Source organism: Mastigoproctus giganteus, chromosome 5, assembly GCF_048544385.1.
Source record: "Mastigoproctus giganteus isolate SK-2022 chromosome 5, ASM4854438v1, whole genome shotgun sequence".
Lineage (NCBI taxonomy): Eukaryota > Metazoa > Arthropoda > Arachnida > Uropygi > Thelyphonidae > Mastigoproctus > Mastigoproctus giganteus.
Genome location: NC_143579.1, coordinates 226,440,432 through 226,461,639, shown reverse-complemented (window position 1 = coordinate 226,461,639; position 21,208 = coordinate 226,440,432). Strand labels below are relative to the sequence as shown.

The window sequence follows — 21,208 nt, the reverse complement described above, 5'->3', positions numbered from 1 at the left end:
CCCAGAGCAATATGGCCTTAGTTGCTAATGCTCCTAAAAAAAAAAAAAAAAAAAAAACAACAATGACAGAAATGACAGCCTCCTAAAAACCAAATAACAACCTAACAAATAGTTTGCCATATCTGTTCAATTAGCAATGGAAGGTGGGGGAGAACAAACTTTATTTTGCAAGTTTTGATTTCCAGTGAAATACATATGTTGTGGACCAGGAATGATACCCTTTCTCAATTTAAAAAAAGATTAATAAAAGAATTTAAGTTTATTAAATACTAATATACTTAAAGATTTATTTTCAAAGAAAATAGTTTTCAACTTCTAACTTGCATGCCAATAGTCTAAAAATAAGAGCCAAGAATGTTGCCCTACTGTCAGTAAATTACTGAAGGCCACCTTCCTTGTTAATCACAATTGCATAAAACCAATGAGACACAAGTATAGAGATAATGCATCATGAATGTTAAAACAAGTAGATGGATAAAGCTTTAACGTATGGTGCATGTGCAAAAAAGGGGGGGGGGGGGGTTGATAGTTAACTGACGTTTTGTGAAAAAACCAAAGCATCTTTCCCTATGGCAATTGAAAGTCTGCCAAACTGGGTTATCAGAAGCATTTTAACTATTATTTCACTTAAATATAACTATATTTGAACAAATCATCTGCTAATGATGAATTAGGTAAGGGGTCATCCAATGTTTGTAAAATAAATTTTGTGAACCAAATTCAAACAAATAATTTTTTTGCAAAATCAAAAAAAAAAAAAAAAAATAAGTTTCAATTACTTCTCAATATCACTGAAAGTAAAGAAACATTTTTCAGATCAGTTTCAGTTTGTGAACTTAACTTAATGCTACTATGAAAGAGGGAAAAATAGATGTACAGTGCACAAAATATAGTAGAAGTCATTCTTGGAATTTTAATAATTCCTCATAGCCCTGAGTGTCAGAGAATAAGTCAACTATGTGGAGGGAAAAGAAAAAAAAAATTGAATTTATTTCCTCTTTCTGTACAGTTTTGGAAATACTCTTGACAGCCAAGTCTGAATAGCTGTCCCATTGTTATAAACAAAACTTTGACTCAACATTTCTGAAGATGTGCAAAGTCCTCTACTGCATCTTTTTTAAAGCAATAGTCACTTTGTTTCTAAAAGATAATCCAAACAGGAAAATGTGGGATAAGCTAATGTTTAAAAGCATACTGTACTGGTAAATAATCCTGTGTATTTTAATATAAAATATAGTTTTTTTTTATATAAAATGTGTATTTTGTCAGTAAAACTTATTTATAATGCAGTATGTGGACTTTAAAAAACCTGATTTCTGAAAATGATTTTTTTTTTTTGTTGTAACTACTGCTTTTGGGGGGCGGGGGGTAAGGAATGTTTTCCTCCTGCTTACAAATAGCTAAATATCTTCAGCTGCTGAAGTCAAAAATTGTGTGCTAGTGGAAAAAATATATAGATTGGTGGAACTGGAGAAAATATAGGATGGAATGTGGTTATTACAGAGGAAAATTGTTAGCAGAAAGGAAAGTAGAAATTTTTGAAGGGCTGCTGTCTCCAAGTAGCTAAAAAAAAAAAAAAAAGCCTTGTTTGGATAGAGAACTGGCTTATCCATTTTTACAATTCTAAGGCTTCAAAACAGAAGTCTTATGTGGTTTTAGTTTTCTCATAAGCAGTGAACTTTCAATTATCAGTGATAATGGAAAGTTTGCTATTGAATATCTATAAAATATAGTTTCAAATAAGCAGTCCTCTCCCAAAAAGTATTGATATTTATTAAAAAGATGTCACCACTGTGAAAACTGTCAAAGTGGTGACATTTCTTCACTAAAATCAGAATGGAAAGAGAGCATTAGCACAACACTGGCAAAAGATCATTTTTTTTTTTAAAGCCTAGAACAGTAAAAAAAGAATGAAATACTTCCGTTCTATATATATTCATCTTATTTACATTATGAGTGTCTAAAAGAATGTCCTAAATAATTTCATGATTTAATTCTTTACTTTGGTACTGCTTTTAACCATATTAGTGTGGTGTACATACATTGATATGGAACCATCAGAATCATACTAGTGTGACCAGTGTTTGTGGAGAGGATTTCCGCAATTTGTTACTAATAGCCTTGATCACTGCTGCAGTTCTGGCTGAGTGTGGGGATGAACAGAACAATCATCTATTCTCTGAGTGTTGCTTTATCTAATGGCATAGCATACAAATTGTCTGTTAATTTTTAATGACTGTGATAGACTGTCCTACTTTGTAAAATGCTATAACAGCCTATTTTCTTTGTCATCCCACTTCATGCAAACTTTTACAGAGAGAGCAACATAATTATCACTACAGACAGTCCTCTACTTGGGTATAGGACTCTGGAAAAAACTAATACAAGATGCTACCCAAAAGTTCCCAAAATTTATAAAATAAATTACTTGCCCTGGGTCTTATTCACCACAGCCACCTTCGAAGTAGTCCCCTTGAGAGCATAAACACTGATCACAGCGCTTCTCCCATGATTTGAATGTGTCCTGAAAGTCCTTTGTCATAGTGTTCAGTACCGCCTGTAATTCGGTTTGGATATTCTCTATGCTGTCAAATCTTTGACCCTTCAGCTTGATTTTCATTCTTGGGAAGAGGAAGAAGTTGCAGGGGTCTAAGTCTGGAAAATAAGGGCGGAGCACGATTGCCATGTTGGATGCCAAAAACTGCACCACAGTGAGGGCTGGCATATTGTCATGATGGACCCCTTTTTTGTGCCACTTCTCTGGAGGTTCCTCCTAATGGCTTCCCTTAACTGCCTCAGGATGTCTGAGTAGAACTTTGAATTGACGATCTGGCCAGTAGGGACAAATTCCTTATGGATAATCCCATCAATGTCCAAAAAAACAGATCAGCATGGACTTCACATTGCTCCTCACTTGTCGGGCTTTCTTTGGTCGGGGCAAAGATGGGCTCTTCCACTGGGATGATTGCTGCTTGGTTTCTGGGTCATATCCATATACCCAACTGTCGTCACCAGTGATAAGGAAATTTTGATCACTCCTGGCCCATTCTCGAAGATCTCTGCTAACTTCCATGCGACGCTGCTTTTGATCTTCACTCGGTAACCGTGGCACGAACTTGGCTGCAATCCTCATGTTCAACTTGTCTGACAAAATCTGCTGACACATGCCGTATGACAGTCCTACAGTGCCACAAATGTCATGGATAGTCCACCTGCGGTCTTCACAGATCTCCGCCCGAACTGTTGTGACATTTTCCGCAGTGGTGCTCAATGATGGATGCCCAGAGTGATTGTCGTCATCAACTGACATTCGACCATTTTTAAAACAGTTAAACCAGTATTAGGTCTGCGTCTGGCCTAAAGAATTGTCACCAAAAGCTTGTTTCAACCTCTTATGGGTTTCTGCTGCTGTATCATTAAGAAGGAAACAAAACTTGATGCAAGCACTTTGCTCTCTCAAATCAGCCATCTCAAATTTCCATCACAACAATCGCAAACTACACGAAACATTGCCAAAGAACTGCACATAAATATTCAATGGCTTTATCCAGCCCAACACCACATAGCACACATAAGTCTGTACTAGACATAGTTACCGTGCACCATTCAAATTTCGGGAACATTTGGGTAGCACCTCATAAGTGTGTGCCTGTAAGTATGTGTTATATAATTTGGTATTCTCCTGCAGTGTTACTGAACCTTATTAAGATAGAGACCACAAAAAATATTGAACTATACATGCCTAATCTGTTAACTATTTTTTAAATACAGTGATATATATATAGTGTGTTAGGTTTTTATAGGCATACCTCTATCTCCCATCACTGTTAATGGGATTGTCTCTACAAAAAAAAAGTTTTGTCAAGTCCCATGCACCAGGTTGGGAAACACTTGCCCTAAAGATAGTGAAAATAATTTAATATCAATGCATACCTAACAATTTGTACCTTAATTTGTGGTGGTGGCTTGTTTAAAAAAAAAAAAAAACTGATATGGTATTGATTTTCATCATATATCCACAAAAAAGTTTCCATCTTGTAAAGCAATTTCAAGCATTGTTGCATAAGGACTGTTAACTTCACTTGTGCAGTATCTAGTGTGCTTTTTTGCATTCACTTCAATATGCCATCTTTCATTATGGTGTTCGTTGTCAACATGGCCAAACTGAGAACATGTAATATAAAAGTTAGCAGTTGACTGCTTCTGTATTGCTTAATGTACAGTTTTTTAATTGATATGGATTTTTTTTTTTTTTTTTCCAGAGTTACAGCATGATTGTACCTAGCAGTTATGGCTCACCATTTTTGTTCTACTTTTCACTCTTAGTAATGCTAGCACAAGAACTGACTACTACTGACACTACAAAGCTTACAATTATGTTGACAGTTTAAGGCAAAACTTTCCCATGTGATTTTTGTGATTATTAATGGTTTCCAGCAGTCAAACTGTCTTTTTGAAAGGTTCATTATTTTTTTAATAATAAATACTTGCATAAACTTAACACATTTACTGTTAACTGATTTATCAATAACAACACAGGTTAATGCAGACTGGAATGAATAAATACACCATATAAAAAAAAAAAAATTTATTTTTTTCTACTTAATACCACTCGATTTCGATGTTAAAAAATCCAGCTACCTATATTTCCATTAAACGGTCAGCATCTTGCAAAACTTCATTAGTCAACTTGGCTACAAAAATAAGAAACTGATTAGAAATAGAAGCATGTAACACTCAATCATTTTTTTTTTAAATATTAACTGATCTTCAAATACATCATCGAAACTTCATTTTCCATTACAAACAACACTTGTGTCCATCTCAATTCTTATATAAAAATTCCAATTTGTGTATATATTTTTAAATTCAAAAGCCAATTGAGAAAGTTATTTATTTATTTTTTTTTCTATTATAAGTATGTTGGCTTAATGAAACAATTGAAAACACTATACAATAATCAAATAAAGTAGACCTGTTTCATCAAAATCCTAGATAAAAGAAAAATCGAAATAACAGCAACTTGAATCCCCAAAACTGCCATTATTCTGAAAGTCTACTGTATTGAGCATTAAAATTTTAGAGGAAAAAATTTTTAAAATGGAATGAAACTTACTGAGTGATGCAACATCTTGTTTATGTCCAACAATGCAATCTTTTAATTCACACTGCTTGTCAATATGGGCATTGCTACAAATTATAGTCCCCTGAATAACACACCTGAAATAAAAGCAAAAATCTGGATCAGGAAATTTCACATCCCAAGTAATGATGTATAGCACAAACTTTTGTTACACTGGTAGTTGCTAAGGGTCTGTCTGATAGGGTCCAGAACTTGGTAGGGTGGGTATTTTTTTATTGATTCTTTTCCCCATTCAATAGGTTGGTTTGGTATTGCTACTTTAAAATGCTAAGCAGTGGAATACCAAGACACCAGCATAAAATTCCATAGCTGAATGGTCACGAGCAGACATGCAGTAGCACATACTTCTCGAGTAGACCAGGGTACAAGCCTCTGGCTGCTAAATACGATCGATATGTCAACCTGAAATGGACCAGCGTGGCAGTTCATGGTCCATTTCCCTCAACGTGAATTGTTGAAGAGGCTTCCATCTTGCAGTGGATTGATAATGGATGCAGTTCATCTTTTTTTTTTACCTTTCCATTACAAAATATAATAATAAAAAATTGGCATTGTATAAAAAAACATGGGAATTCTGTTGTCTTGAAACTTTACTAGACATGTTGGACAGAACTTTTGTGATCAAGACATGCCATTCATAGAATCAGACAAATGCTACTGTGATTTTGTCGTGTAGAGAATCTGTGTCCTCGTTTTGAATTTAAACGAAATGAAAATAGAATAATAAACATAATATATAGGATATTAAGAAATATTAAAATTTTGTAATATATTTTAAGTCAAAACTTTTACTTGAAATTTTTTTTTTTTTTTTTCAGGAATAACTGCATCCACATATGATATAATCAGAATAGATGGGAATTATTTAAAAGACCTGCTTAAAGATGGAAAAACCTTGCAATAGGACAAAGGAATAAAAGCAAGCTTTGACTCTAAATCCACACATGGCAAATAATTGGAAGTATAATGGGAGATCATTACCCAAAGCTCGATGGGGGCTTCTCGTTTATACCATCTTCTCAAAGAGGGAGCGAACATGTGTCGAAGGCTGTATATATAGCCCCGGCACGTTCCATTGCCATATTTCAAAAATATGGTTAAGTAGGTGAAAGGAAAAGAAGGAAAATTCCCACTCTCTCTTATTTCAACAATAATTTGGGAATTTGAAAATCTAGGGATTTACGGTCAAAGCTTGCTTTTATTCCTTTGTCCTATTGCAAGGTGCTTCCATCTTTAATAAAGTGACCAGATCCTTAGTATTCCAATGTGGGACATTGGGTGGGGAGAATTTTACAACACACTAGAAACAATATACACATTTTTTAAAATAAATTTTTTTTATTTATAAAAAAAATTCACATACAAAATATAAATTAAATGCCTATACTTCTTTGAGCTAAACTTATAAAATAAAATATCACACTTCTTAAAAAAAAAAACAAATATAGCTTATATATATATATTTTTTTTTTTCACAGAAAGGCTGAAATTCAGAATAGGTATACCTCATGTTGGACAGACAACTTGTGTGATCAAAACTCGCTAATATTCGTAAAATCGGACAAATGCTAACTAATGATTTTCTCTTGCTGAGAAGCTGTCTTCATTTTGAATTTAAAATGATGTTTTGAATTTAGACCAAATAAAAATAGGATAATAAATATAATGTATAAGATATTGAATATTAAAATTTTGAAATATATTTTAAGTCAGGAAAGATACTCCTCATATTATGCTACATGAACCGGAAAAAAAAAAAAAACACTTATTAGAGGGGTCATGTTTTTAATCGACTTTCATTTTTGTTTAATGAAAAAAGGTTGTTTTCTGTGAAATAATAGTAATAATAAAAATACATCTTTTAACAATATAGACAAGAGAAATTAAATAATATAAATATATTTTTTCGTTGAGTGAATTTTTCTTAATAATTCTTCATTACAGTAATACACCGAAGTTACGCGATAGGTGGGTCCGACGAAAATCGCTTAAGTCGAATTCGCATAAGTCGGGGTACAACTTTGCATATAAATACATATAAATTTTGTTTAATTGGGACCAAGGACTAACAAAAACACTAGTTTAAAAGAAAAATATTTAATAAAAATTGCAGTTATTTATACATGTTAATACAAATTATGTATTAAAAAATAAATGAGTTAAGTAAAAAAGTTATTTCGATGTTGATGGCTTCATAAAATCTAACAAATTTGTCTGATGACACAGCGCCTTCTTTTTTTCACGCAGAATTTCTTCGAAGCAAGCTAATAATTTTTTATTCCTTGCTTTGTAGCTATAACGCATTCTTCGTTGGAGTCTATGTTTTCTAAAATTTTTAAGTCCTTTTCAATTGAGCTGAGACCTTCTGTCAAGCTTGCAATTGTCATGTGCTTTTCTGGTGGAACTGGGTCTGAAGTGTCGGATAATTCAGTGACGTTTTGCTCACGCATCTCTGAGCTCATTCATTGTCAGCTCTTCACTATGTGAATCCAACAGCTCGTTGACATCATCACCATTAACTTCCAAATCTAATTGCCTGGCAAGATTAACAACATGATCAGTTTCTGGCGTTGTTTTCGTCTCGTTTTTGAAAAAAAATGGACAAAGTTTCTTCCAGACACCATTCAATGTTTTTTTGTGAATTTCATCCCAAGATTCTTACGGCATCTAAAACATTGAATTGTTTCCAAAAGTCTTTAACAGATATCTCACTATTTTGTCTCATAGCTTCATTCAGACGTGCAAACAAACGCCTCGGGTAGTAGGCCTTGAATGTTTTGATGACTCCCTGGTCCATCAGTTGAAGCAAGCTGGTTGTGTTTGGAGGCAAAAACACAACTTTCACACGTTAGTCGAAATTAATTAGGGTGGCAGGAGGGTGATCGGGTGCATTGTTAATAAGAAGGATCAATTTAAATGGAATCTGTTTAGACTTGCAATAACGTTTGATTTCGGGTATGAAGTGGTGACCAAACCAGTCCTCAAAAACGGAAGCTGTCACCCAAGCTTTATGATTTGACTTCCAAATCACTGGTAAGCTAATTTTAGATATATTTTTTAAAACTCTTGGGTTTTCAGAGAGCGATATATCAAGAGAGGTTTTAACTTGCAGTCACCAGCTGCATTCCCACCGACCATCATTGTCAATCAGTCTTTGGAAACCTTAAAGCCTGGAAAGTTTTTTTATTCGTGAAAACGATGTAATTTCTGACAAAAGTTGAGCACAAATTCGAATGCACACATATAAATATGACAGTTGGAATGCAAATTCTTGTATACAGGGTGTTTCAGTTAAACGTTTCAGAACTTCTAAGAGGGGTAGGGTACATCCTGACAACTCGAAATCATATAGCAATGTGGGGTCGGAAATGTTTTCCTGAAGCGGTGTTGTACACAGAAGCACCATAAAGAAAAGAGACCGTAAGTGAGAAATCGTTTTAATAATACATGAAAAGAAGCAAAAGGTACATGGATTAAAGTAAGTGTTCAAAGTTTCTTCCACGGGCTACAATGCACGCCTCACATCTCCGACGCATGGACATCCAAACATTCTGGAATACTCCAGGCGAATTTCGAATTTCTTCGGCAGCTACTGCGATTCTTGCAACCAGCTCCTCAGCATTGTCAACAGGGGTGTCATAAACTAGCGATTTCATATGACCCAGAAATAAAAATCAAGACATGATAGGTCGGGTGACCGAGCAGGCCAACGCACGGGACCACCACGTCCGATCCACTGTTGACCAAATGTGACATCCAGGTAGTTACGAACATCTCCGCTATAATGGGCAGGGGCTCCATCGTGTTGGAACCACATTGTCTGTTGCGTCGATGCAGAAATCTGTTCATCTCTCAAAAGTTGTGGCAATACTTGCTGCAGAAAGATCAAGTAGATAGGTCCAGTTAGACGACACGGTAACAGGTAAGGTCCGATGAGGTGATCTCCCATAATACCGGCCCATACATTGACAGAAAATCGAATCTGTGGTGCACGACGTAGTATTGCATGCGGGTTCTCGACCGCCCAGATATGGTCGTTATGCGTGTTGAAAATTCCTTTCCTTGTGAAGGATGCCTCATCGGAAAACAACACTTCAGCAGGAAAAAGGGAATTTGTAGTACATTTTCCAAGGTACCACTGTGCGAAAGCAATACGAGGTGCATAATCCTCCGGTTGCTGTGTCTGGACACGCTGCACGTGAAACGGATGCATGTCTTGTTCTCGGAGAATCCTCCAGACGCTGCAATGGGAAACCCCGACTGCGTTTGCTAGACTTCGTGTACTCGTTCTTGGATTCTCCTGTACATGCTGCAGCACATTCTGTTCGACGGCTGGAGTCCGTGCTGTTCTTACCCTGTCCCTGTCAGCTCTTTCAAATGAACCTCTCTCAGCTAACCTCTGGTGCAGTCTTGCAAAGAAATTATGACTGGGAATACGCCTCGTCGGATATCGTTCCGCGTACAAACGCTGTGCGGCTGGCCCACTACAATTTGCAGCCCCGTACGCCAAATGCATATCGGCTAACTCTGCGTTCGTGTAATCATCCATCCTACTAACTTGGCGTTCTTGTTAAAGAAATTCGAAATTCGCCTGGAGTATTCCAGAATGTTCGTATGTCCATGCGTCGGAGATGTGAGGCGTGCATTGTAGCCCGTGGAAGAAACTTCGAACACTTACTTTAATCCATGTACCTTTTGCTTCTTTTCATGTATTATTAAAACGATTTCTCACTTACGGTCTCTTTTCTTTATGGTGCTTCTGTGTACAACCGCTTCAGGAAAGCATTTCCGACACCACATTGCTATATGATTTCGAGTTATCAGGATGTACCCTACCCCTCTTAGAAGTTCTGAAACGTTTAACTGAAACACCCTGTATGTGTGCAGCTCATGTGGCAGCAAAGTTGAATTTTGTTCATCTTTCGCTCTCACTCTCTGCCGTCGCACCGTATATCAATAGCATATGAAAAACGACCTTGAAGATAGTGGGCAGCAGTGTTGCCAAACGAAAAAATCAAGAACCGCGTAAGTCGGGGTAGCGTAAGTCAGGGTATTACTGTATTTTGTAGTATTTGCTTTCAGTGTTTCTACGGTCAGTTGATTTTTTTTTTTTTTTTTTTACTGACGTCAACTTATTTGCTACCAAAAAAAACTCTTTCCATTGTACCATTTGTTCCCAGCAAACATAATGCAAATGATCTGCATTATGTTTGCCATTGAGTAGGGAGGTTATGTCCAATCTGGGACTGTCCCGCATAATCTGGGATGTCTGGTCGCTTTATCTTTAAGATCTTTTAAATAATTCCCATCTATTCTGATTAAATCTTACTTGATACAGTTATTCTTGAAAAAAAAAAAAAATCTCCAGTAAGAGATTTCCTGACTTGAAATATATTTCAAAATTTTAATATTTCTTAATATCCTATATATTATATTTATTAATATATTTTCATTTGGTTTAAATTCAAAATGAGGACACAGATTCTTTACATGAGAAAATCACAATAAGTTAACATTTGTCCAATTTTACGAATATTAGCAGGTCTCGATCACGCAAGTTGTCTGTCCATGTCTAATAAAAATTGTTTGATGAAAGGTGGCTGAGAAATAACTAAAAAAAATATAATAATTTTTTCTTTTCTTGTATTAGAAAAGTTTTTAAATAGATCTCGAATACAAATAACTAACTACCTTTGAAATGTAATGCCAAGGCAACTCATGTAGGTGAAGAGCTCTTGCATATGAGATGTGTGCCACAAAAAAAAGTTTTCTTTTTCTAATATAAACCTTTATTAAAATAGGTTAAAAAAAAAGGACGTGCAGTGGGCGCAAAAAGTATTTGTACACCCCATTTTTTTCTATTTTTGACACAAAAGGAGAAAAATAATTGAAAAATGTTTTATAATGTTCATATTTCAAGTTTTTTTGTCAACATTCAATAAAAAAAATCTTAAATAACATAAAAAACAATTTCCTATCACTGAAAGTATTTTCACACCAACATTTTAATGAATATTTGAATAGTTTAGTCTTTTGTATGCACTTTGTTGGCTTCTGTAAGTCTTAAGCTTTCTTGGCATTAAATACATTAAACTTAGAGTTTAATGTTTTTAAGTAAATAAACTCTGAGCGGTTTCAACACTAATATCTGACTATTCTTCCTGCAATACCTTCTGAAGATTGTTTTTATTAGAAATTTTATGTTGTCTTATTTTTAGATCCAGAATATGCCACAAATTTTTGATTAAACATCTGGGGATTCAGGAGGAGCAATTAGTCTCCTAGCATTTTAAAGTGACCATTCACATGTGGCTGTATTTTTAGGATCACTGTCCTACTGGAAACTAAATGTATCAGTTTATTTAATTTAAATTATGGTGCAAAATGCCAAATTAACTGTGGGTATTCCATCAATAAAAACTAATTTTCCCACTCCACTGAATGTTATGTACCCTCCTTGACATGTCCACCACCATGTTTAACAGGAGGAGTAACATTACTTGTGTTAAGCTGTATATTCAGCTTTTACCAAATCATTTTTTGACCATCTAAGCCAAAAATATATTACTTTCATCAGAAAAAATTAATTTTCTCCACCACTGAACACCATTCCGACGTCACCAACTACTACTTAAAATCCTCGGCTCTGTTCAATCCTATTTCCTTTATTTGTATTTCCCAAGGAAATCAATGTGATTAACTTCATCTTATTTTACCTGTGTGATACAACTCTGAATTACATGGGAAATACAAATAAAGGAAATAGGATTGAACAGAGCCAAGGATTTTAAGAAGTAGTTGGTGACGTCGGAACGGTGTTCAGTGGTGGAGAAAATTTGGATTTGTATCAGCTTAATCAGTACCTCAGGACCTACCCAAGAAAAAATTAATTTTTTTCAAATTCCCACTAATTGGTTTACATAAGCTTTAGTAAACGCCAGCCATTTTTGCCTGTTTATCTCACCGATCAGTGGCTTCTTGTCCCATATCCTTCCATGATAATTTTCACCATGCAAAACATTTTTTGTAACAGAAATTCTCAAACATTTTCTCCTAAAATCTGATCAACTGTTGAAGTTTTCTCTTGCCTTCTTTATAATATTTCTTCCTGGGAGATGTAAGTCTTGGGTGACCTTTCCAGGGTTTATTCACTATCATTCCCCTTTCCTGGTATCTTATAACATGACAGTTTGTGGAAGTGTCCAGTATTTTTCTGATTTCTCAAAAACTTTTCCCTTAAAAATGAAGCAAAACAATCCAATTGTGTATGGACTCTGACAATCTGATATTTTAGAAGACATCAAAGAAAGTAAACTATGTTATCACAGGAGTGAGAAGTACTCATTTATCTTTTATGTGTACTTTGTGGCTACTATTTACAGTCTATAGTAAACAAATCAAAAACCGATTAAGATGTGCAAATACCTTGTGTGACATATTTAAGTTTTTTTCTCTGTTGATTTCTGGTTATATGCAAAGCTTTAAAAAAAAAAATACACCTTGAATCATTGTAGTTTCAGCTGTTTGCAGAATTGATTCAACCCCAGAAAATATTTCAGCAATTGATAACACTTCATCTACTCCTTCCGCACAGCTGAAACTCCTATAACTGTTTTTGAAAATGTTTTCTTTTAATTTCTCCACTGAAATTCCAAAAATCTCTGTTAATCATCACATAATTAGAAAAAAATTCATAATCTGATACCAATCTGGCTTTACTGCCCTGCACTTTTCTCCACTCAGTAATGACATTAAAACATCATCTGGAATCTAATTGTTGCTAATCTAACTGTCAATGCCCACACTTCACATTTCATGCAGCAAGAACTCCTGTTACTGACAAACTGCCATCTAACTGCAGGTGTTAGTTTAGGTATGCAGTTTTAAAATTTGCATTTTGTTTGCCAACAGGTCTAAATGGAGTTTTAATTTCAAAAATTAATTAAAAATATGTTTTTAATATTAAAAATTAGATTTTTCACAGTTGTGTTCTGAAGATATTGGTGACATCAAAAAAAGTGAACAATTTTGAATTATTTTTTGCTGATTTTCCAAAAGCAGGCACATGAGGTCTAAATAACCCTAGCAACCTGAGAAAGAACAATCCTTTTCATGCCTGCTGATGGGTTGAAGTGTCAGCTACAGTACTGTAAATTATGTCAAATGGGAATTATACTAAAATATAACAGTAGGCTAGATCTTGAACATGCCAAAAATTGTTTAAATTGATTTCACTTGTATTTCAAAATAATACTGAAGAAACAATTGCAAGCTAAAAACATAACAACAAAAAAAAAACCTTACCCCTCTTCAATAGTAACATGATCCATGACAACAGAATTCATGATTTTCACTTTTTCCTTAAGTTTGCAGTGATTACCTACTACTGATTTTTTGACAGTAGCCTTTTCAAATCTCTCTGTGTTTTCTCCAATGATGGAATCACCGGCAGCCTATATATAAAAAGAACAAATAAATATCCAAAAAACTTCCACCATATAACTTTCAAAATAAATATGATAAAAGATTGCTAATATCCTTTTAAACTATATAGCATCACCTGAAAAGGTGAATTTACTATAAATTTAAAAAATTGAGACTACCAGGCGAACAGTTTCAAACCTATACTAGCTTCTCACCAGCTGGTGCCTATTAGTGAATGTATGCCAAACCACAAATAATGTATTTTGTCTAAATAAAAACAGCAAAGTGGTGCATGGAAGTAAAATTTCCACACATCAAGTGCATTTAATCCCTGGAAATGGGCTGAGTTAGCCCTACACAGTACAATACTATAAGACTGCAAGTAAAAAAAAAGAAAAGGTAAACTGCAGCCATTATCAATCCACTGCAGGCTGGAAGCCTCCTCAATAATTCATATTGAGGGAAATAGACCATAATCTACCATGCTCGTCCAAAGCAGGTTGGCAAATCGACCATATTTAGCAGTTAGGGGCTTGAACCCCGGTCTACTCAAAGAGTGTGTGCTACTGTACTCCCGCTCCTGACCACTTGGCTACGGAGACTGCATGTATAGGATTCCATTTAAACACATAATGGCTGTTATGTGTTTAAACATAAGTTTTACCTCCATACACAACTTGGCCATTCACTTAGACAAAATAGATTATTCAAAGTTCAGCAGACGTTTACTAATAGAAACCACCCACCAGCTAATGAGAAGCCGGTAGTTTTGAAACAGCTTTCCTGACGGTGGCTCAGATTTTTAAGTGTATAGTGAATTCATCTGTTCAAGTGATGCTATACAATTTAAAAAGATATTAGCAGCTTAGGCAGAACAGTGGTTCTTTCTACATCAAACAAGCCCAAGCCTTAGTGCCAAGTACTTGGGCACTGGTCTTCAGTGAGAACAGAGTGATCCCATGATCAAATATCAAATGCAGTAAAGTGTATGAATTGTATTTGATTTTAAATCCTGGGCTGAAATACCACTCCACCTTCCTGCAATTCAACAGTACAAGTACATAGCTTAACCAATGCTTCAAAAGAAATTGCCTGCATCAAAACTGATATTACTGCATCATAAGCATAAAAGTTATTAAAAACACTAAACATTAGAGAGTAAAAGATTAGTATAAATGGCATGATTATATTAAGAAAAACAATTTAGTCAGCAGCAATGTTATAAATCAAGAGCACGTGGCTATTTGCATTTCACTTATGCCAACACCCTGGCTGTTGTTGTTGTTGGTATAGAGCTTAACGACATAAGGGCTACTGAGGCCAAATTGTGTCTGTTGCTGTTTATTTACAGGCAACATATAGTTATAGATGTTAAGTTATATGCTCCAGTACAGGTCAATATATTTTAGGAACATCAACAGTTCTACATTTGCTTCATTTCCTATGAAGTGTGATAAGTCGTGAGAGATGTTCAATGTGGAGTAAGATTTGAAAGTGTTAGAGCAGATGGTTGAATGTAAGGGACAATCAACCAGAAAATGACAGACTGTAAATTGCGTCTGACAGGATGAACACTGAGGAGCGTTGTCTCCCAATAGCAGGAACATATGTGTACGATGAGTGTGTCCAATTCTGAGTCGTGCCAATACCACTTCCTCTCTTCTGTTTGGTCGGAAGCTAGAGGGCCACAGCTTTGGATCTTGTTTTATCTGGTAAAGTTTATTGTTGGTGTTACTTTTCCAGATCTGTGACCAGTTGTCATAGCATGCGTTGCGAATGATAGGCTTATAGTCGCTGTAAGAAACCTGAGGGTATTATGAGAGAGAGGGTTGAGGATGTTTAGCTGCAAAGTCAGCACTTTCATTTCCTGGAATGCCAGAATGACCAGGTATCCAGCAAAACCTGATTGGACATGTTGCAGGAGATTAACTGGGAATGAATGTATTTCAAGACTGGATGGGAAGATGAGAAATTATTTCTTATGGCAGACATAACACTGAGGGAGTCTGTGTAAATTATGGCAGGTGAGATGGATAGCTCAATAATTTTACCAAGTGCTAATTTGATAGCATATAATTCAGCAGTGAAGATGCTGCAGGCTAATGGTAGTGAGGCTTTTACAGGCACGGGAGTTCAGAGTAGCACGAGATGAGTACAACTGCCTGACATTGCAAGGTGGTATGACATTTTTCCCCCACTGAAGAAAATGTACATCGTAAGATGCAGCAACGTGTGTTCAAGGTGGAACAGGAGCAGTTGTGTCCTGAAAGATATCACTTAAATCAATATTCCAATTCTGAGTGAGGCAGGTCTATTTTCATTTGGTTTCCTCTTGTAGAACAAATCTCATCAAGTATTATAAAGATACTCCCAACTGGGGTGAGATGGTATACTCTGGATTTTGGCAGCATATTGAAGCAATAATGTTTTCCTAGGAAGATGTAATGGAGGATCATGCGCTTCGATATAAAGACTTTGGATTGGAGAAGTCCTGAAGGTGCCCAACGCAGTCCTCAGAGCACTGTGCTGAATGATATTTAGATGTAAAGTAGAGTCATATACTAGACAACCATAAGCTAAGCGTGAACAGATTAAAGTTCTGTAAAGGTGAAGTAAAGTATATCGATCAGCTCCCCAAGACATGGACGAGACTGACCGAAGTACGTTCATATGTTTTAGACAGACATTTCTTAATTGATTGATGTGAGCTTGGAAATTAAGCTTGCTGTCTAATATCAGACCAAGAAATCTGATGTTAGTAGCAAGTGGGATTGGAATATTGTTGATATGTAATTCAGGATCAGGATGTAGAGCCCAACAAAAAAATGGGTGGCAGTGCATTTCTTTTCTGATAGTCGATAACCATTCCTTAAAGTCCATAATTCAATTTTAGTTATGGCAAGTTGGAGTTGGCGTTCAATAGTATTGATACTTTGACTCTGACAGGAAATGGTAAGATCGTCTGCATACATATAAGTTTCGACAGTTTTTAGGATATCACGTGTCATGGTGCTGACTCTAACTGCAAAAAGTGTTGAACTAAGTATCGATCCCTGCGGGACTCCTTCTTCCTGGATGTGAGAATCAGAGAGTATGCTTTTATACCGGACCTGAAAAGTGCACAATTGCAGGAAATTTTTAATTATTTCAGACAACTGGCCCCTAAATCCCAGATGGTAAAGATCCATAAGAATACCATGATGCCAGGTAGTGTCAAATGCCTTTTCAAGATCTAAGTTAACCATAATTAGATGTTTCCTGACAAAGGCATTGTGGATATTAGATTCGGCTTTGATGAGCACATCTAGGGTTGATCTATTTTTTCGAAAGCCATACTGATGATCTGGGAGGAGATTCTGTGACTCCAAGATGTAGGTGAGCCTACTATGAACCATCCTTTCGAAAATTTTACCCAAGCAGCTGGTGAAAAATAGAGGCCTATAATTTTGAACCAGGGTAGGATCTTTTCCTGGTTTTGGTATGGCAATAATAAAAGAATGGCACCAGGAAGAAGGATAAGCATTTTCATAGAAAATTCAATTGTAGATCAACAAAGTTAGCAATTCCTTTTCAGGTAAATGCTTCAGCATAATGTAATGAATACCATCTGGGCCTGCAGCACTATTGGATGATCTATTTAATGATTCTTTGAGTTCTGTAAATGTAAAAGGTTGGTTGTACAGGAAAGAGTGGCGTGTGAAGAAGTTGATTTTATGCCGTTCTGCAGCTACTTTGATGTTTTGGAAGGTGGAAGCATAAGAAGTGGAAGCAGAGATTGTGGCAAACGATTATGCTAATGCATTAGCAACTTCTTCAGGAGTAGATACGTCTTTCCCTTTCCAATTAAGTATTGGAGAGAGCACCTGAGCAAATTTGCCATTTAGGGCTTGTATCTTTCTCCAGATGAGCTGGGTGATGGTTGAGGCAAAGACAATCCACGACTCACGTTTTGCTATCTGTCTAATTTGCCTTGCTTTAGCTTTAAGCCTCTTATAAGTGATTAAGTTACTTGTAGTAGGATACTTTTAGAAATTATTCCACGCACGGTTTTTCTCTTTTTTGGCATGAAGGCAGTCTGTATTCCACCAGTGATTCCGGTGAATGCAATATGCCTTGGATTTTGGAATAGATCCATCGGATGCTGTCAGAATCTGATTTGTTATGTATGCAGTTACATCATTAATGGGTTGTTTTTGAACATAAAGTCTGTCTAGATATATTTGGGCAGAATAGCCATCCCAGTTCGCCTTTCTAAACTTCCAAGTGGATCGTTGGTCTGGATTTATAGTTACCCCTGTTTGTAATGTGCAAATAATAGGAAAGTGATCACTATTAAAGGGATTGGTTACCACCGACCATGTCATAATTGGAAAAATTGATGGTGAGCAAACTGACAAGTCAATTACTGAAGTGGATCCTGTAGGTAGGTGGATGTATGTGGGAGATTCAGAGTTTAGATCATTGTTATTCAAAAACTCCTCAATCAATTTGCCTCTTGCATCCATTGTAGTAGTGGATCCCCCATAGTGAATGGTGGCCATTAAAATCACCGAAAAGGCAAACTGGTGTTGGGAGTTGTGTGAGGAGATTATCCATTTCTGAATGAGGAAATGGCAGAGATGGTGGAATGTAAATAGAAACAAGGGTAACTGAATTACCGACTTCAGTACGAGCTGCCACAACTTCTAGAGAGGTTTGTAACTGGATGAGTCTCGATGGAATATTGGAATTAATAAGAACAGCTACTCCTCCACATGCAGGAGATTCTGATATTCTATCTCGTCTGTACATGACATAATTTGAAAATTTTGGGTGAGATTTGTGGTGACAGAAACGTTTCCTGTAGGCATATGCCTATGGGATTAAATTGCGAGTAAATCCTTCAAGTCATCCGAATGGCTTCTTAGTCCTCTGCATGCAATTCCATTGTATGATGTTTTGCATTATTTGGGTTGAATTGAGGAAGATTCATCTGATTGTTTTTTTTTTGTACGGAGTATTTCTTCCAGTCTTTTTTTGGGAACATGGGGCGTCCAGTATCCATTGTGTCGTTGGCATGAAGTTCCAGGACAGATTCCCATAACCTTGGTGGTAATCCACTTCCATACTGTTAGTGGGTGCTTAAACTTTCTTAGAGTCTTTAGGAGTTTTTAATTTTTCTTTGTCTTTCGAGACCATTGGAGTATCAGTTGGAATACTGATTGCAGTGTTAGTGGCTTCACTGATTTTAGTTTTAGGAGTGTCTTTTCCAGATGTTGATAGGGTAGCTTTAACCCAGTTAGCAAGAGAAGTGCTAGGTGGAATTGACACATCTGTTTGAATTGCAGTTGACGAATAGCTCCGGGTGTGAGATGCATATGTTCGACTAGGCATGGTCAGCATAATCTGTCTGCGTGCCTCAAGATATGTGACTTAATGTTCAATTTTGTATTTTTGGAATTTTTTTGCAGTTGGGGCAAATGGGAGTTGACACTGCACAATCTGTTTGTGTATGGTCCTTTGATCCACAAATTGAACAGATGGCATCCCCTCTGCACGCCTGCTGAGAGTGTCCATATTTCTGGCATTTAAAGCATCGAATCGAGTATTGGTATTGTTATTTCTGGCGCAAGGGCTACTAGAGCCATATTGCACCTGTCAAGGGTATGGAGTTCAGACATTGTGATTATAAAATCACATCAGATGCGATCATATAGCTGTATCTCTTTGAGGAAGCAGAAAAATTCTTGAAGATTTGCATCATTGCCTATAATATGACGAAGTGTTAAAGGTTCTTGAAGATTTCGTAGAATACTGAATGAGGCTTTTTGGGCATCAGTGTATAGTGTACAATCAATGAGAATGTGTTTGATTGTGAGAAAAGAGTTGCAGTGTGTACACTTCGGAGGATCGTCTCCTGTGAGTAGATAAAGATGGATGAGGTGACTGTGACCGATTCGCGCTCTGGACAGGAGGACTTCTTCCCTTCTGTTTACACGGAAACTGGAAGCCCATAACTGCAGTCAGATTTTATTTGCAGGAGCTTATTCTGTAGTTGAGCTTGCCATAGAAGTGTCCACTGTTCCTTACATACATATCATATAGGATCTGTAGCCAATATATGGAACGCAGTAATCTGTCGATGCTATGTTGGATGATTGTTTTGCTGCATAATCCGCTTTTTCATTCCCTGATATCCCCATGTGGCCTGGGATCCAACAAAAGATGACTCCTTGCTGGTGTTCTTGGATATGCATCAGCCGAGATTTTATTGTTGCTATTACAGGATGTGCTGGCGAGGAGGAATTTTGCAAGGCTAAAAGCTCACTCTTGTGAGTCTGTATATATCACAGTTTTGTGGATGGACAGATGGAGGATATTTTCTAAGGCAAGGTTAATGGCCCATAATTCTGCTGTGTAACTGCTGCATTCAGTGGGCAAGGAAACAGAGATGGTGTTATAGGGAAAGACGGCTGCAGCCCCGATTCCATTTTCAGGCATTGATCCATCAGTATATACTTTTTAAAATGTGGATAATTTTGTGTGTGAGCGGTATGGAGTTGCTGTATATTGATATTTGCAGGCGAATGTTTTCCCCAGTTTAGGAAATAGCTGTCACAGGATGCTTTAATAGAAGACCATGGAGGATCTGCACTGTTGAATCTTGGAAGACTTTGTCAAGATGTATATTCCAGGTTTGCGATAATGTCTGCAATCTGATGCCAGTAGGTTGAACTGTTCTAGGTTTGTTTCTATAATGCATAGAGAACTGTGGATCATTAAGTATTGGCCTAATGGGGTGAGTAGATATACTTTGAATTTTGGCCACATAATTTAGGAGTAACATCTTTCTCCTGAGTCTGAGGGGAGGTTCATGGGTTTCAATATAAAGACTTTGTACTGACGATGTTCTATAAGCACCTACAGCAATCCTGAGGGCAGAATGCTGAATAGGGGCAAGACGTGCTAACACGCTTTCCCTAGCAGAATCATACACCGGGGCACCATAATCAAGGCGAGATCTGATTGGAGCTCTATATAAGTGAAGTAAGGTGCAACGATCTGCACCCCACAATGTAGAAGAAATAACTCTTAGTAAGTTCATTTTTTTCTGGCAAAGTCCGTAGATGTTTAATGTGTTCTGTAAAGTTCAATTTATTGTCAAAAATCACACCAAGACGAACGCTGTTAAAAACAGCGACATGTTGGTTTCTTAAGTGTATTTCAGGATCTGGGTGCATCTTAGAAATCTAGTGTCATTCATTTTTGTTACAAAAATGAATGACACTAGATTTCTGATAAGACAGTTGGTAACCATTCTGTGCCATCCATAGTTCAGTATTATTGATTGAAGTTTGAAGTTGCCTCTCAATAAAACTCATGTTTTGTGAACTGCAAGAGACAGTCAGGCCATCAGCATAAAGGTATGAATTCACTGTATTGGGAATAATTTTAGTCATCTGGTTTATTCTTATTGCAAACAAAGTTGCACTAAGTACAGAGCCCTGAGAGACTCCTTCTTCTTGTATATATGTTTTGGAAAGGACTTGCCGATAGCGAACTTGAAAGGTCCTCTGCTGTAGGAAATTCTGTATGAAGTAAGGTAAGTGACCTCTCAGATCCAGGGAATGAAGATCTCTCAGGATGCCCAAACGCCAAGTG

General features: G+C 36.5%; 1 protein-coding gene across 1 annotated transcript in view; it reads right to left on the bottom strand.

Annotated features, from left to right (window-relative positions):
* Positions 1-4,612: 4,612 nt before the first annotated feature.
* The window catches only part of eIF2Bgamma (eukaryotic translation initiation factor 2B subunit gamma), a 64,280-nt gene continuing 47,684 nt past the window's right edge, over positions 4,613-21,208 (bottom strand). The window contains exons 8-10 of the mRNA XM_090373766.1: positions 13,448-13,596; positions 5,117-5,220; positions 4,613-4,694 (exon numbers count right to left, since the gene is read on the bottom strand). Coding sequence (XP_090229892.1) covers positions 4,642-4,694; positions 5,117-5,220; positions 13,448-13,596 — 306 coding nt within the window. The 3' untranslated portion in view covers positions 4,613-4,641. The remainder of the gene's footprint in view (positions 4,695-5,116; positions 5,221-13,447; positions 13,597-21,208) is intronic.